This window comes from Ovis canadensis, chromosome 3 (assembly GCF_042477335.2).
Source record: "Ovis canadensis isolate MfBH-ARS-UI-01 breed Bighorn chromosome 3, ARS-UI_OviCan_v2, whole genome shotgun sequence".
Classification (NCBI taxonomy): Eukaryota; Metazoa; Chordata; class Mammalia; order Artiodactyla; family Bovidae; genus Ovis; species Ovis canadensis.
The window spans coordinates 222,254,552-222,270,314 of NC_091247.1; the positions used below are offsets into that span (position 1 = coordinate 222,254,552).

A 15,763-nucleotide genomic window follows, 5' to 3' on the forward strand; every position below is an offset into this window, starting at 1 on the left:
ACCAGAAGGGTGGCTTATTGTAAATTTCCAACCTGGAGCCCACCAGTCTCCTTCCTCATAAAGGCCACACACCCTCATGGCGTCCATTCATTCAACAGGCAGGTGTAGAGCGAGGCGCAGATTTGGGCTGGGTGAGGGCGTAGGGTGGAGAGGGATCCAGCCTGCCCTCCCCCGGTGGGAGCGGGGCCGAGGTCTGCTCTCTTCAGCCAGGATCTGGCCCATCCCCCTCTTGGGCATCTTTACTTTCTCTTTCCCTTTGCAGTAACGTCAGGTCCTACCCCATGGAGGGGCCTGGCCCCATCAGAAGCTGAGCTCAGCCAAGAGGGAGGGCCCAGGGGAAGGTGGATCTGAGCCTGAGGAAGCAAAGCACCCCGGGGGCCCTCCCACCCGGGGCCCTCCTCCCACCCCCGGTGCCAAAGCAGGAAGGAGGGCGGGCTTCCGCAGAGCCGGCCTGGGAGGTCACTCACAGATAAGGGGTTTTTCTATCCGAGAGTCCTGAGAGAGGAAGTGGAGCCCCCGCACTCAAGACAAAGGCCAGGGCTGCAACCAGCCTGCCGAGGCTACAGCCAGATGCCCTGGATCAGGTACTGCTGCCCGCCTGCTCTGTCTACTGGGCCCCCTCTCCCGAGGTCTCTAGGGCTGTGTCTTGTCCCTCAGCCTCCTTCTCCCTGAAGTCTCTGCAGCTCCAGCCCCGTTCTTTTTTCCCCTCTGGCACCTTTTCTGAAAGGACCCTCTCCCACTTGGAGTCTGCCCTGTTCCGGGGATGGGGCGCCCACTCTTGCTTCGAACTGGCCCCTCCCACACCTCCACGCCTCTCTGAGGGTCCTCTGGCCCAGCTCCCAGTCTGAAATGCTGTCGGGCGAGTTCTCTTCCCGCCTGTGCTGGGCTGCACCCTCTATGAACACTTAGAATTTGGCCAAAGGATGGCTGAAGCAGCTGGTGGATTGTGTTTACAGCACTCCGATCCATTTTCTCTACTGTTTAGACCACTGTAAGCACAGTGTGAGAATACTTTTCTGAGGCAAGTAGAGACATCCCTTCTTCCAAGGATACCTCAGCTCTGAGCAGAAAAATAAATGGTTTTATTTACAACCATTGGTTTAAATAAATCCATTAAATGGTTTACAACCTGGCCACACCTTAGGTGACCATGCTTCACGATTATACCTGTACCACGAGCCTAGAATCGAGGAAAGATCAGAGGAAGTGCTCCTGTTTTAAAAGTGAGAAAGAAAGAAAGCCACATCCAAGACTTCACATGGCTGCAAGGTCACAGATGGCACAGCGGGAAATGGCCTGGTCTGGCCCAGCTCCATCACTTACTGCTGTGTGACTTGGGCGGGCCACTTGCCCCCTCTGTATCCCTGCTTCCTCTATAAAATGGGCTTGGCTCCCGTGGATTTTGGGGGAGGAGTCGATGAGTTCAGATACAGAGAGCACTTGAAACAGTAGCCTGAGCTGGTGAGTTTAGGTGTTAACAAACTGAAACAACTATTGATACCATGTATAAAATAGATAACTAAGGAGAACCTACTCTACAGCTCAGGGAACTCCACTGGGTGCTCTGTGACAACTTAAATGGGAAGGAAATCCAAAAGAGCGGGGATGCATGCTTGTGCATGGCTGATTCACTCTGCCGGACCATAGAAACTAACACCATGTTATGAAATAACTTTACTCCAACAAAAATTTGCACAAGCAAACAAATGCACAAGTGAAAAGTCAGGGATGAATGGAACTGAAAGGACAAAGGCTATTATTTTGTAGTGCGGAGGTTTTTATTACTTTTTTAATGTTTTACTAATGGTAGGCAGGAAAACTGGAGTGGGGATTAGGGTGCTATAGGAAAGAGCAGAGCCTGGGCCCCAGGGGGAGGCGTCACCCACCCTGCTGACCCAGCATCCTCTCCTCTTCCCCAGTCTTCCTTCCTGCCGGCAAAGGCAGCAGGAAATTCCCAAGGCCCAGGAGGGTTGTTGGGAAGCTGAGCACCAAGAGTGGCCAGGGTGTTGCACTCAGGAGACACCAGCTGGGAGGAATGCCCAGGTAGAGGTGGAAGGGGGCGCTTTCTGCATTTTCTCTTTTCTCTTTTTATCTCCAGCGACCACGTGGCGAGGTTAGATCCTGAAACCTTCTACTTCCAGTTTCACAACCTACTCTATGCCTATGGGCGGAACTGCTCCTACATCTGCTACCGGGTGAAAACATGGAAACACCGCTCACCTGTCTCCTTCGACTGGGGAGTCTTTCATAACCAGGTACGGGCCCCAGGAAACTCATCGCATTTATTTGGTGCCTTAGAATTGCAGTGCGGGCAGCACAGATTCAAGTGCCGCCGGCATTGTGTCCCGCCAAGGGAGGAAAAGCCCGGGAGCAGGGAGTGGATGGGCAAACTGTCGAAGTTTCAGGATCCTTGCACAAGTCGTTTTCCCAAAGTTGTGACCGGGGGATATAATCACAACTGCCATTCATTCGTTCTCAGACTATGTTATGTCAGATACTAGGAAAATTCCTTTCGCAGTGTGTCCAGTTTTTATCAAAAATGCAGTTATAGGGACATCCCTGGCGGGCCAGTGGTTAAGACTCAGTGCTCCCAGGGTAGGGGGCATGGAAAACTAACATCCTGCAAGCAGTTTGGTGGGGCCTAGATAAATAAAAGAATGCAGATATAGCAGTGATGGGGATTCCTGGATTGTTCAAGCCCTAAAGAATCTGCCTGCAGCGCAGAAGATGCGGGACACACGGGTTCTTTTCTGGGTTTGGGAAGATCACCTGGAGAAGGAAATGGCAGCCCACTCCAGTATTCTTGCCTGGAAAATTCCATGGACAGAGGAGCCTGGTGGGCTACAGTCCTTGGGATGGCAAAGAGTTGGACAAGCAGAGGCACACCGCAGTGATAGTGTCCGATGTCTTTGCCCAGGGTAATAGTTCCAATCTAGTTCCTGTTTTGGTGTCCCTCTGTCACAGGTAATATAAAGGTTCATAAGCCAGTTGATAATGTGGAGAAAATTGTAATCAGTCCTATGCCATTTGGAGGCTCTCAGGGAATTCTGTGTCTTTCCATACATTTTCCTAAGACCTTAGCCTGTGAAGTCTCTACTTGACGCTCCTGAAACCTCATACTGGATGGCAGTTGACATCCCACCAGGCTTTGTTTAGAGTCTGCTGGTGGTGGGTCTCTGAGTTGTCATCGAGCTTGGCCTTTAGCTTTGGAGGAAAGCATGTGGGCCTCCCTGGTGGCTTGGTGGTAAAGAATCCGCCTGCCAGTGGAAGAGATGCAAGAGATATGGGTTCCATCCCTGAGTCAGGAAGATCCCCTGGAGAAGGGAATGGCAACCCACTCCAGTATTCTTGCCTGGGAAATCCCATGGACAGAGGAGCCTGGGGGGCTACAGTCCATGGGGTCACAAAAGAGTTGGACACGACTTAGCGACTTAACAACAATGACGTGTTTAGGAAGTCTGGTCTATTGTGTTCCAGTGCCGATCAGATCCTAGCAGCTGCTCTGCTGGTTGGGTCCTCGCCTGCCACACCCATTCCTCTTCTGTGCCTAGGGCTTGGGATCTCACAGGGGAGACCCGCAACCTTCATCCTGCCTGTCAGCCAGCTGGCTTTGAGCACATGGCCAGGTCTCCTGGATGACCACTGCAGCATCAGCAGTGCCTAATAAGTCCACTGTCCTGTGGCTCCTGGGTCAACATCTCACCAGTCCTGCAAAATGTCCCCCACCCGCCTGCAGCCTTTTCAGAACCTTCCTGGGGAAGGCAGCTGTCATGGGCTGGGTGGGGTAGGAGTGTGCGCCATAGCAATATTACCCCATCAAAATATAATCCAAGTCATACATGTCATCTGACTTTTTCTACTACCCAGTATTCAAAAGGTTAAGAGAAATCGATGAAATTAATATTGATAAGATATTGGGCAATGCAGTCATCCCTCTGTATGGAGCGGGAGGTTGGTTCCAAGAACCCTGCTAACACCAAAATCTGCAGATACTGAATTCCATATGTAAGGTGGCATAGCATTTGCGTATAACCTACCCACATTCTCCCATATACTTTAGATTATCTCTAAAGTGATATCTGATACAATGTAAATGCTACATAAACATTTGTAAATACGATGTAGATGTAAGTGAAAGAGGAGAGTGAAAAAGATGGCTTAAAACTCAGCTTTCAAAAAACTAAGATTATGGCATCCAGTCCCATCAGTTGATGGCAAATAGATCGGGGAAAAGGGGAAACGGTGACAGATTTTATTTTCCTGGGCTCCCAAACCAGTGTGGATGGCGACTGCAGCCAGGAAATTAAAAGACGCTTGCTGCTTGGAAGAAAGCGTATGACAAGCCTAGACAGTGTATTAAAAAGCAGACATCTCTTTGCTAACAAAGGTCCGTATAGTCAAAGCTATGGTTTTTTCAGTAGTCATGTACAGATGTGAGAGCTGGATTATAAAGAAGGCTGAGCACCAAAGAACTGATGCTTTCGAATTGTGCTGGAGAAGACTGTTGAGAGTCCCTTGGACTGCAAGGAGATCCAACCAGTCAATCCTAAAGGAAATCAAGCCTGAAAATTCATTGGAAGGACTGAGGCTGACCCTGAAGCTCCAATACTTTGGCTACCTGATGCAAAGAGCTGACTCACTGGAAAAGACCCTGATGCTGAGAAAGATTGAGGGCAGGAGGAAAAGGGGACAGTAGAGGATGAGATGGTTGGATGGCATCATCAACACAATAGACATGATTCTGAGCAAACTCCGGGAGATGGTGAAAGACAGGGAAGGCTGGAGTGCTGTAGTCCATGGGGTCATAAAGAGTCAGATACAACTTAGCGAATGAACAAGATATTATGTAAATTGTTGCCAGCCAGGCAAATTCAAGTTTTGCCTTTTGAAACTTTCTGGAATTTCCTTTTTCTGAATAATTTCAATAGGTGGTTGGTTGAACCCACAGATGAGCAGCCCTCAGATATAGAGAATTGACTGTATATCTAAGCTATATGCTTATATGTATTTTCTAATGCATAACTAATCTAAAACTTCATGAGATAGTTTGCATTCTTTTTTGTTCATACTAAGTCACTGAAACGAACTGTGTTTTTTATTTTTAATATTTATTTATTTGGCTGCTCCAGGCCTTGGCTGTGGCATGTTCTTTTAGTTACAGCATACAGGATCTGTTTTAGTTGCGGCCTGTGGGGTCTAGTTCCCTGACCGGGGATTGAACCCCACCGCCCTGCATTGAGAGCATGGAGTCTTAGCCACTGGACCACCAGGGAAATCCCTGAACTATGTATTTTCACACCTACCACACATCTCCCTTCACTCGAGCCACACGTCAGGTGCTCTGTAGAGGTGTGTGGCTGGTGGGTTCCCTGAGGTGCAGGGCAGCTCTGTGAGCCTCCTAGCAGACAGCACCCAGGGAACCAACCTGGACCCCAGAGGGCCTGGCACGAAGCCGGACTCAGGATACTTTTAGAATGAATGCTTGAGAGGATGGATGTTGGGATGAATGGATGACTGTGGGAAGGGACAACTAAGGAAGAAAAGAAGGGAGGGGATGGATGGAGGGAAGGGATAACTAGTAAGCCACCTGCCTCTGGGACACCAGCCCCTGACCCCTCCTCCCCCCACCACCCGCCCCGGCCACATGGCCCGCTCTGCCGCCAAGAACAACCGCGCTTTCCTCCTCTGTCTCTCCCAGGTCTATGCTGGGACTCACTGCCACAGCGAACACCGCTTCCTGTCTTGGTTCTGCGCCAAGAAGCTGCGCCCTGATGAGTGTTACCACATCACCTGGTTCATGTCGTGGAGCCCCTGCATGAAGTGCGCCGAGCTGGTGGCGGGCTTCCTGGGGATGTACCAGAATGTGACGCTGAGCATCTTCACCGCCCGCCTCTACTACTTCCAGAAACCACAGTACAGGAAGGGGCTGCTCAGGCTGAGTGACCAGGGAGCCTGTGTAGACATTATGTCCTACCAAGGTGAGAGCAGAGGGGGCTGGGGGGCTGGGCGAGGGGAGGGATAGGGGGCGCCTAGAATACCCCCCAAGGAAGGGGGGAGTGGGAGGGGAGCCTGGGGAGCGGGGAGGAGGGCCCAGGGCACAGGGAGGACAGGCCCAGCTCAGACAGCTCTGCTTTCCTCTTTATCTCAGAATTCAAATACTGTTGGAAAAAGTTTGTATACAGTCAGAGGAGGCCCTTCAGGCCTTGGAAGAAACTGAAGAGAAATTATCAGCTGCTGGCTGCAGAGCTTGAGGACATTCTCGGGTGAGGGCTTCCTTAGCCTGCCCCTTACCCCGGCCCACGGCCTCCCCCTCACCTCCGCCCACCGTCACCTCCCTTCTCAGCCTCCTCTTTCCCCCGGTCCTGCCGGGCCCCTGCCCTTGAACCACCCTGTCTTTCCTTGGTCCTCTCTCCTTTCTTCCCCCAGCGTCTCCCTCTCCCCTAGCAAGGGGCCCCCGCCTCCTCCCATCTCACGCGCTGACCCAACCTTGTTACTGAGCTGAACATAAGTGGGTGTGAGCATGTATACATGTGAAAACGAGATTTGAAACAACAACCCTGAAGCCTGACCTGACTAATCAGAGAACGAGGATTCCTGATGGGAGTGACTGTATTCATTCGCTAGGGTATCGGCAACAAAACTCCACAGACTGGGTGACTTAACAAGAGGCATTTCTTTTCCTCGGTGTCATGGAGGCTAGAAGTCCTAGCCCAAGGTGATGGCAGGCTGGGTTTTCCTGCGGCCTCTCTCCTTGGCCGCAGGTGGCTGCCTTCTTGCTGTGTCCTCAGATGGCCCTTCTTCTGTGCGTGACTTCTGGGGAGCCCCTGGTGTCCCTCTGTGTGTCCCAGTCTCCTCTGCTTATAAGGACGCTGGGGCTTCCCAGCTGGCGCTAGCGGTAAAGAACCCGCCTGCCAATGCAGGAGACGTTGGAGATGCAGGTTCAATCCTGGGTCAGGAAGATCCCCTGGAGAAGGGCATGGCAACCCATTCCAGTATTCTTGCCTGGAGAATCCTCTGGCCAGAGGAGCCCAGTGGGCTACAGACCATACTGTTGTAAAGAGTCAGACACGACTGAAGCAACTTAGCACACATAAGGACATCAGTCAGATCAGAGTAAGAGTCATGCTAAGACAGTGGTCCCCAACCTTTTTGGCACCAGGAACCAGTTTCATGGAAGACAGTGTTTTTCCACGGACTGGAGGGTTGAGAAGAGGATGGTTTGGGGATGATTCTCATAAAGAGCGTGCAACCTAGGTCCCTTGATTGCACAGTTCACAGTAGGGTGTGCACGCCCGTATGTGCGAGCTAAGTTGCTTCAATCATTTCCAACTCTTTGCCACCCCATGGACTGCAGCCCGCCGGGCTCCTCTGTCCATAGGATTCTCCATGCAAGAACACGGGAGTGGATTGCCAAGCCCTCCTGCAGGCGATCTTCCTGACTCGGGGACTGAGCCCTGTCTGTGCTTCTGTGAGAGTCTAATGCTGCCCCTGACCTGATGGGAGGCGGAGCTCAGGCAGTAATGTGAGCGATGGGAAGCGGTTGTAAACGCAGATAAAGCTTTGCTTGCTTGCCCACCGCTCACCTTCTGCTGTGCAGACCCATTCTAACAGACCACAGACAGGTACCAGTCCATGGCCCAGAGACTGGGGACCCCCGCTCTAAGAGCTTGCTCTTAATTCAGTCACTGCCTTCAAGGTCCTGTCTCAGTTATGGTCACATTTTGAGGAAGTGGAAGTGGGGACTTCAGAATATGGATTTGGGGCTCACAGTTCAGCCCCTTCAATGACCAAGGGCATCTCTGAGCTGAGCGGGCGCAGTGACAGCAGAATCCTGGTCCTGTGTGTCTCTCTCCAGGTTATGCCCCCACCCCTTGACCCTGACTCGTCTGCTTCCATTCTAGACCTTGGTGCCCCCACAACCCCACCCTCACCCCTCGGTCACTCTGACATCATCACAGCCCGTGCTCACTCTGCTCATTCCTGGTCCCATTCCCACACTGCTGCCAGTGATGAAGCGCTGAGGATGGTGATGGAGAGTGTGTTTGGGGGGCGGGGGGTAGTTAATGATTAAGTTTACATTTAAATAAGCCTTTAGGGGAAAAATTAGGATTGGGCACGGAAGGATTGAGACGATCAGAGATTCTCCCAAAAGCAGAACAGAAAGTGGAAGGGCCGCCAGGAGTCAGGTCAGAGACCACAGCTCGGCTGCTCAAGGTAGACCAGAATGTGAGTATCTGGCCCTGTGATTGCGGAGCCAGCAGCCACATAAATGCACCGAGGAGGAGGAGCTCGGTGGAGATCCCAGAAAGGGTGGCGGGAACTGTGGCAAGGGGTAAAGAGAGTAAGCTCCTGATGAGCTGGGTTTCTGGGCCACCAGAGGCCCAGGAAGCACCAGCAAGTGGGAAGCTGTCGGTTTGGAATCTGCCATAAAGTCCTCGTGGAGAAGGTCGGGGGTCCCACTCCTCTTGGCATCTGGCTGTGAATTGTCAGTGGCAGCAGTTGCTTGTCCAATTGCTCTCCCCTCCTGTTTGCACTGCTGCCTGGGGGTCCTGAGCAGAGTCCCAGGGGGGTGGGGGGTGGGGGTCCCTGGCTGCTTCAGCTCATCTGCCTCGATGCCCTCCCTGTCGGTGTTTCCTTCAAGGAGGGAGGCACAGACGGACCCGCCTGTGGATGAGGCACTTCCTGATTGTCTCCAGCATTAAAAGGGCCACAGTGGCCAGCTTCAAATGTCCTGCTCCCAGCACGCCTGCGTCTAATTGGCTCCAAATGTCCTGTTCCCAGCACACCTGCGTCTAATTGGCTCAAAATGTCCCGCTCCAGCCCGCCTGCATCTCGGCCCGTCTCAGGCAGCTCACGGGGATCTCTAGGGCCGGGCTGGAGGATTGCTGTCATTAGGGAAAGGCCAGCAAAGGGTTTCAGCCTTCTTGTCCACCCTTCCTGCTTCTCAGGCCAGGGGCAACTTAGCTCTCTGAGTCTGACCAACACTTCAGTGTGCAGATCTGATCAGTCTTCCCAGAAGGACCCAGATTGTTCTAGAATTTTCCATTGGCTGTGACCCTGGGCATTAGGACAAAGGGAAGTAAAGGGGACAGCATTCTTGTAGATCCTCTAACTTCCTACTCAAGCTCTTGTTACCCCCGAGGCCACACCAGGGCCTGTGGGGCAGAAGGGTGGGTGTGCAGGGTCTGTGTGAGGGAAAAGTTGACTTAGTGTGTAGTCTGGACCGGAGGTGGCTGTGACTGCTCTAAGACCTCCTCCCTAGGTTTCCCCTTTCCCCGGAGCTGCTTTTTCATCTGGAGGTCTTGACATGACAAGGGGCAGCTTACCCCTTCTTTTGTACCCACCCTCCGCCCACTCCTTTTAATGGAACAATGGGGAAGCAGGAGGAGGGAGCCGGGCCAGGCTGCCTGGACAGCTTTCCAGTTCTTTCATGCATTTGCTGTGTGACCTCGAGAGAGTGTCTTGGCCTCTCTGTGCTAGGACCTCATCTAAAATGTCAGGATAACGATCCTCCCTGCTCGAGGCTGTTGGGGCGCTGGGGTGGCTGGTGGTGTACAGATCTGCCCAACACAGTGCTGGAGGTGAAGATTTAGAGTGCTGACCCCCGGTGCTCCTTTTCCACCCTGCCCAGGGTCTTGCCAGGGTACTAAATGACAACAAAGTGCCAAGCCGGGGTGGGGTGGAGAGAGCACCAGCCTGCCCCTCCCCCAGTGGGAACAGCCTCTGTCTTGCTCTCTACAGCCAGGGCCTGGCCCAGCCCCTCGCCAGCATCTTTACTTTCTGTTTCCCCTTGGCAATAATGTCGGTCCATCAGAGGCTGGGCTCTGCCAAGAGGGAGGGCCCCAGGGAGGGTGGGTCTGAGCCTGAGGAAGCAAAGCACCCCGGGGCCCTCCCACCCCTGGTGCCAAAACAGGAAGGGGGTGGGACCTTGGCTGAGATGGCTGGGAGGTCGCTTTCAGATCAGGCGCTGTCGTAAAAGCAAGGGTCCTGGGAGTGTCTATGACGGAGGGCTGGGCTGGATCAGGCCTTCCTGGGCGAGGAGATTGTGTTTGGACTCCCCAAACCAGGTAAGTCAAGAGCCCAGGAGGAGGAAGAGGATGGAGAAACAGAAAACCAGCCTAGGACTTCCCACCTCGGCTTCTCCAGGCCAGAAGGGCACCTGCCACTCAGAAAGCTGTGGGGGAACATTCTCAGATAAGGGACTCTCCCAAGGCCAAGGGCAGCCTGCTGAGAGGGAGGTGGAGCCAGAGAGCCCAGTGCCAGGGCAAGCCGAGACTGCCAACAGGGCTGGAGCCAGGCTGCGGGGACCAGGTATCGATGCCAGTTCTTCTCTCAGCCTCGGGCTCTGCCACCATCCACTCCCAGCCCTGGGTTCTCTCTCTGGCTCCTTCCCTGCAGTGCTCCACTTCTGTTCATCCTCTTGCCTCAGACTCCCAGCCCCGCCCCTGCCACAGCCTGTCTGTCTGTGTCCCTGGCCATCTCTCTGTCTGGCCCTGGCCATATCCCATAGACATGGCCCCCAGGTCTTCCTGAAGCTTTCTGTGCACCCTCAATCCTAGACTTTAAGTTCAAGGATGATTGAAACAATGTCTGGAGTCAGCTACAAAAGCGTTTTTGTAAAACTGTTTTAAAGGCACAATTTTGCAAAAGAATACTCTCATTTCTACTCTGTGGAGGGAAAACTCTCCAAGATAAGAAGATAACTCATTTCCCATGAAGACACTACCAAGTGTGAAAAATTCAATTGGTCTTTAAATACTTCTTAAAGGTTGTTTCTGTCACACCTACAGTTTTAGCTATTCAAGGTCAAGGTGCAACATACGTGCTATGAAGATAAATCCTCTTGTCTGAAATGTGAAGGGTCTAAGCCTTGAGTTGTCTGGATGTCCCCAGGACAGGGGAGTTTCCCAGAACGTGGAGACTTCAGGGCTAAAATCAGGAAGACTCTGGGCAGACGGGGCAGTGGTTGTCTCGGATGTGCTGCAAATGGGATTTCCCTTCTGATCTGGCCGCCAGTTCCCCTCACCGGGAGTATGAACTTTAGGGGAGGTCAGTGGCGGGTAACAAAAGGTCACAGTCCAGAGATGGTCTCTTTAGCAGTTGTTCTCCAAATCCACCTAAACTTTTACTGATTAACACGAGGGATGTTAGGTTTCCATTGATGAGATGTTTCCACTGGTGAAATCTGTGGCTTTGCTAATTAGAATGCCAGATACCAGAAATGGTTTTTCATTGATGGAACCGGTGGTATTTCAGTGAGTCAGCAGGAAATATGGCAAAGCTTTTCCGGCCTTGTAGGATAATGTTACAACCCAGGGTCCAGGCTGTGAGGGCATCCTTGGTTTGGTTCCTGTGTCCAGATGCCAGTTCCGATGCTCTGAGGTCACCTGTGTCTGATGCGATGATAGGCCAAGTGACATTACCGTGGATGGTGGGTCCAAAAGGACAGTGGTCTGAGGCCATCAAGCCTCCCAGGCTTGTTCAGATTGGCATCTGCTTGGCCTTGAGTGTCCACTTGCGGTGGGGCTCCGGCCAGAGCGTGTCTTCCTACACCTCCCTGGGGTCTGGCAGGAAGGCTCCTGGTTGTATCCACCTGCTTCAATTTGTGCAAAGCCAGCAGCATTTATTGAAAAGAAATGGGGTTTATTGAAATCCCATGGACAGAGGAGCCTGGCAGGCTACAGTCTATGGGGTCACACAGAGTCAGACACGACTTAGTGACTAAACAACTCCGAAGCCCTGGGGGTGTCTGGTCTACAACCCATCTCCTCTGGCCTCAGGCACCCTGATCGGATTCTGATCAAGATACAGATGCTTGAGGAGGGTGGGGTTAATGAGTGAGTGAGTGAGTGAAGGAATACCTAATGAAGGGAAGACGGAGGTCCTTTCCTTGTGCTATGGGCAAGCTCACATACTAGAACCTGGTGGTTCTGCATCTCCACATGGGCTGGGCCACTTTGCAATGTATTACATGAAGGAAAGCAAGATACAAAATAAAATACTTTACAGAGTACAAGCGTAATGGGCGGGGGGAGAAAAAGCTAAGTGAGTGCTTCCACCAAAAGTGTCTGTGGCAACACAGCCTTGGTGACAGCAGGTTTTCCTGGTCATGTACCTCTGCGCTCTTTCTACAGACAGAAGTGCGATACACACACTTCAGCCAAGAGCACAAAGAGTTAAAGGGAAAACACCAGCTTCCATCCCCCCACTCCCCAAAGAGAATGGGTTCTGATATTAGACACAGGATTGAGATGCTTGTGGGACCTACACAGAGGGGTCTGGGGCTCAGGACAAAGATGTGAGAGCCGAGGAAGGACATGCCGTGTTCAGCTCTCGGGGCACCCCTGCCCCACCCCAGCCCAGGCATCCTACCTGCGGTGTCCTCTAGCATGGGCTGGAGTGGGGGGATCTCTCAGGCCAGAGGTGGGAGGTGGTCTCTGAGGTAGGAGGACTCACGCTCTTCGTCTCCCTCCCCGGTCTCCCTGGTCAGCCAAGAAGGAAGAGACCATCCCATACCTCCCCTTAAGGGCCCAGGCGAGCCCAAGGAATTGGGTTCAGAATGTAACCAAGCCTAGGGTGACGCCAGAGAAAGAACACTCTCTGCATCTTGGATTTTCTCCTTCCTTGTTGCACAGAAACACAATGAATCTGCTAAGAGAAACTCTGTTCAAGCAGCAGTTTGGCAACCAGCCCCGGGTCCCACCACCTTACTACCGGAGGAAGACCTACCTGTGCTACCAGCTGAAGGAGCTTGACGACTTGATGCTTGACAAAGGCTGCTTCCGAAACAAGGTGCCAATCGGGTCCTCCAGGTGCAGGGCAGGCAGAGGCTGACCCCATCCATGCAGGGGGATCCCAAGGCTCGGCAGAGGCTGAGTTAACCCAGCTTCCCGGCAACGCTCCACCTTCTTCCCCATCCCCAGGCCACCACAGAAGCCCTTCCCTCCAGCACAAAGTCTTCCTGCTCCTCTTTGAGAAGTTCGTGTTTTCTCATCCTCCAGGGCTCAGCTCAGTCATCACTCCGGGAAGCCAAGCGCTCTTCCAAGGACTGAGCACCTAACCTCACCTGCCAGATCTCCATCACATTTCTGCCTTTCTGCTCACCTTTCTACCTGTCTGTTCCTCCTGTCTCCCTCCCTGACCTGCTCCTTGGTACCCTCAGGTTCAAACATCTCCAGACAACCTCCTGATTGTGTCCAAACACCAGCTCACACTCTACCTGGTGGCTCAGTGGTAACGAATCCACCTGCCAATACAGGAGACGCGGGTTTGATCACTGGGTTGGGGAGATCCCCTGGAGAAGAGAATGGCGACACACTCCAGGATCCTTGCCTGGGAAATCCCATGGACAGAGGCGACTGGGGGGCTATATATCGTCCATGGGGTCGCAAAGAGTTAGACACGACTTAGTGACTAAATAACTACGAAGTCTGGGGGTGTCTGGTCTACAACCCATCTCCTCTGGTCACAAGGACCCTCATCAGATTCTGATCAGGATACAGATATGTGGGGTTAATGGATGAGTGAGTGAGTGAAGGAATACATAATGAGCAAAAGGAGGTTCTTTCCTTGTGCTATCGGCAAGCTCACATACTGGAAAGTTCACAGGATAGAGCCCCTCATCCCCAACTTCACCCTCCATGTGTGACGTCTGGCCTCTGCCTTCTAACCAGCCCTTCCTGCTCTCTGTCCGATACCCTCTCCAGAAGCAGCGGCATGCAGAAATTCGCTTTATTGACAAGATCAACTCACTGAATCTGAACCCGAGCCAGAGCTACAAAATCATCTGCTATATCACATGGAGCCCTTGCCCGAACTGCGCCAGTGAACTGATCGATTTCATCACCAGGAATGACCACCTGAACCTGCAGATCTTTGCCTCCCGCCTGTACTTCCACTGGATCAAGCCGTTTTGGAGGGGGCTGCAGCAGCTGCAGAAAGCTGGGATCTCAGTGGCTGTCATGACCCACACAGGTAGGAAGAGAGACAGAGCTGTCAGTGGCCTGGAGGTTCTGCAAGTTCCGAGTACGAAAGCCACTGAGTGGGAGAGGGAGAAGAGGGGAGGCTGGGCAGGAAGGATGCAGGCCCAGCTGGGACTCAAGGTGTGATACCACCTGGAAGGTGAAATTCCAGGGAGAGGAAGAGAAAGAAGGGGGAAGGAAGGAGGGAACCTGGGTTGCTTGCTGCCCCTCTGCCCTCGGGGCCTGACTCTATTTCTCTCTCTAAAATCTCAAGAGTTTGAAGACTGCTGGGAACAGTTTGTGGACAACCAGCTGAGGCCCTTCCAGCCCTGGGACAAGCTGGAGCAATACAGTGCTAGCATAAGGCGAAGGCTCCAGAGGATCCTGACGGTGAGAAGCTGGCCCTGAGGCAGGCCCTGGCCTCTCCCCCACTCCCTTCCCAGCTTCAGCCTCCCCACTTCTGTCTTCTGTCCTCTCCTTGCTGGCTTCCACCCCCACCCCTTTCTTTTTTCTCATGACACCTCCTCTCGGCTCCCTCTCCCAGGCGCTTGCAGTTCCTTCCATGTCTCTCTCGATAGACCCTTTTTGTTTGTTTGTTTGCTTTAAGTCTTCTTTGTGGCTTCCCCGATGGCTCAGATAGTAAAGAATCTGCCTGCGATGCAGGAGGTCCGGATGTGATCCCTGGGTCAGGAAGATCCCCTGGAGAAGGGAATGGCTAGCCACTCCCGTGTTCCTGCCTGGAGAAGTCCATGGACAGAGGAGCCTGGCGCGCTACTGTGGACGACAGTCCACGGGGCCGCAAAGAGTTGGACACGACTGAGTGACTGACACTTCTCTGTGGCACGCAGCCTGTTAGATGCCCTGCAGCATGTGAGATATTAGTTCCTCTACCAGGGTTCCAACTCAAGTCCCCTGCATGGGAAGGCAGACTCTGTATCACTGGACCACCAGGGAAGCCCCTTAATAAATTCTCGTTAGCGCTCTGTTTCCCTCCAGGCCTCCAGGGCACACTTGAGTCCGTTCTCTCCCTTTGCATTTCCAGTCCCTGCATTTTCAGCATCACCTCTCCTCCCCTACCTCCCTCACAGTTTCCTGCCAATCAAAGCATTCTCGTTCCTCTCTCACAGGCGTCGACTTAGAAAAGATCTTCAGAGGCTTGAGCATCAGACTCTCATCCCCTTTTTCATGAAGAAGTGACTCAAGATGACAGTTCCTGGGGCATCTCAATGCTTCATGAACTGCTGACTCTCCAGATCGAGTAACAAGCTCCACGGGCATGCCTGACTCTCTCCCAAGTCCAGAGTCCTTTCTTCAGTTTTCTAAGTGGGAAAATATTTTTTAATTGAAAAAAAAAAAGATAAATAAAGACAATTTGAAAGTCTGTAAAACTTTACTTTCTAAAAGGGTTAGGTTAGGATTAGTCTTTCCTTCATTAAACGATGAGAGGAGCCTGGTAGGCTACAGTCTATGGAGTCGCAAAGAGTCGGACATGACTGAACGACTTCACGGTCATGTTCACAAAGAACTTAAGTGGTACAGCACTAAGGAAAAATTTGCTTTAGAATTCCTAGTAGAGCCTGGAATAGTGGGATCATTTTGTGGTCCAACTATGCTCTATTCCTTCTCTGTATCTAACATTTGTCTAAATAAATAAGATAAGGACTTCCCTGGTGGTCCAGGGGCTAAGACTCCTTGCTCCCAATGCAAGGGGCCAGGGTTTGAGCCCTGGTCAGGGGACACCGAGATCCCACATGCCACAACTAAAGATCCTGCAAGCCGAAACAAAAAGACCCCATATGTTA

General features: G+C 52.5%; 1 protein-coding gene across 2 annotated transcripts; it reads left to right on the forward strand.

The window, feature by feature from the left end:
• The first annotated feature begins 226 nt into the window (after positions 1-226).
• On the forward strand, positions 227-15,342 carry LOC138436109 (DNA dC->dU-editing enzyme APOBEC-3H-like). Of its 2 annotated transcripts, XM_069581637.1 has the most exons (8): positions 227-584; positions 2,099-2,255; positions 5,699-5,978; positions 6,149-6,263; positions 12,636-12,792; positions 13,707-13,974; positions 14,236-14,351; positions 15,089-15,342. In XM_069581637.1, exons 1-8 carry the CDS (start codon positions 571-573, stop codon positions 15,098-15,100), a joined length of 1,119 nt encoding a protein of 372 aa, XP_069437738.1. In that variant the 5' UTR covers positions 227-570; the 3' UTR covers positions 15,101-15,342. The 2 variants fall into 2 exon arrangements, with proteins under 2 accessions (XP_069437738.1, XP_069437740.1); XM_069581639.1 differs by lacking the exons at positions 227-584; positions 2,099-2,255; positions 5,699-5,978; positions 6,149-6,263 and adding an exon at positions 9,895-10,067.
• The last annotated feature ends 421 nt before the right edge of the window (positions 15,343-15,763 follow it).

What these genes read in the sequence shown, in the direction of transcription:
- LOC138436109 (XM_069581637.1), top strand. An exon ending in GGGGAGTCTTTCATAACCAG is followed by an intron (nt 2,256 to 5,698) that starts GTACGGGCCCCA and finishes TGTCTCTCCCAG; the next exon opens with GTCTATGCTGGGACTCACTG. An exon ending in GGCTGTCATGACCCACACAG is followed by an intron (nt 13,975 to 14,235) that starts GTAGGAAGAGAG and finishes TAAAATCTCAAG; the next exon opens with AGTTTGAAGACTGCTGGGAA.